General features: G+C 46.0%; 1 protein-coding gene across 4 annotated transcripts in view; it reads left to right on the top strand.

Moving 5' to 3' along the window:
• The window catches only part of PIGG (phosphatidylinositol glycan anchor biosynthesis, class G), a 40,871-nt gene that overhangs the window by 16,935 nt on the left and 22,541 nt on the right, over positions 1 to 1,395 (top strand). For all 4 annotated transcript variants that reach the window (XR_824593.1, XM_010832566.1, XM_010832564.1 and 1 more), the window contains exon 6: positions 986 to 1,198. Coding sequence is in view for 3 of the 4 variants with exons in the window: in XM_010832566.1 (XP_010830868.1) it covers positions 986 to 1,198 (213 nt within the window). In the remaining variant the exon portion in view is untranslated. The remainder of the gene's footprint in view (positions 1 to 985; positions 1,199 to 1,395) is intronic.

Below are 1,395 nucleotides of genomic sequence, written 5' to 3'. Positions count from 1 at the left end.
TCAATGAAGCAGCTGTTTTTTTCTGGAATTCTCTTGCTTTTTCTATGATCCAGCAGATGTTGGCAATTTGATCTCTGGTTCCTCTACCTTTTCTAAATCCAGCTTGAACATCTGGAAGTTCTTGGTTCATGTACTGTTGAAGCCTAGCTTGGTTGATTTATTGAGTACTTTGACTAGACCGCTCCAGTGAAACCTTGACCCCCACACATGCAATCTCTGCCATCATCCCTGTGAGGGCACTGCAGCCTGGGAATTGGCGGAGCCAGCAGAGCTCTATGATGGTCACTTTCCATGGTGACCCTGAAATGTTGCCTTTCTTGCTGTCAGACCCACCCAGCTGTTGGCTCCACTTACTGCAGGCTGACTGCACCCTCGTTTTTGACAGTTGATAATCAGTGTTCTCCGCGGTCCGATCTCATCACATTTGGGCAACTTTGCAAGAGTCTTTCTCAAGGCCAGTCTTTAAGGTTGTTCTGATACCAGGGGAGCCCTTCTTGGCTAATACACTTGCAGCTGGCCTGTGGTTCAGCTTGTTGCTCTCAGGAAGCTGCCAGCTTCCTCTTAGTTACTTATCTCCAAAACCTCCATAGTTTTCAAGAGCACCCTTAGGCTTGAATTGCTCACATTCTTCTTAAAATAATTTCAGTTGTTGTTGACATGTCTCTAGGTCTCCTCTGACTTACAAGTCTCCATCCCCATCCTGTTTTATCGTGATTATTTGTTGAAGAATTTGGTTAGTTGTCCTGTGGAGTCTCTTTCTGCATTGTCTGTTAACATGTCCTCTGTTCACCTGGTAAATCCCACCTGACCTGGAGGCATGAGTAGATTCAGATCCTGTGGTTTTGATTGTTTTAGGCCAGGTTGTGGTTAGTAGGAAGCACACAGGGTGATTTGATTAACATTACTTGTAGAAGGTCAGATTTAAGAATGACTACCATCACACATGTCCTAGAGCCTGTCACCTAAACCGTTTTCTTTTTTCTAGGTGATGTCAGACATCCAACACGCGTTCAACAGACTGATTTGGCTGCAACACTCTCAATAGGCCTGGGTCTGCCGATTCCGAAGAGCAACACTGGCAGTCTTATGTTCCCAGTTGTAGAAGGAAGACCAATGCGGGAACAGCTGAGGTTCTTACATTTAAATACAGTACAGCTTAGCAAGTTGTTGCAGGAGAATGTTCCATCATACAACAAAGGTAAGCCAGTTAGCAGCTGCCAGTATGTGCGTCCTGCTGTATGCTTGCGTGGTGCTGGGTGTTGTCCTGCTGCTCCCGTGATGGGCACTGCAGTGGTCCTTGCGCGTTACTTCTTATTAGTCAGTTCTTCGCATCAGGTGGCCAAAGTATTGGAGCTTCAGCTTCAGCATCATTCCTTCCAGTGAATATTCAGGCTG

Source organism: Bison bison, unplaced genomic scaffold, assembly GCF_000754665.1.
Source record: "Bison bison bison isolate TAMUID 2011002044 unplaced genomic scaffold, Bison_UMD1.0 scf7180017861275, whole genome shotgun sequence".
Taxonomy (NCBI): Eukaryota; Metazoa; Chordata; class Mammalia; order Artiodactyla; family Bovidae; genus Bison; species Bison bison.
This window is presented reverse-complemented; position numbering and strand designations above follow the sequence as displayed.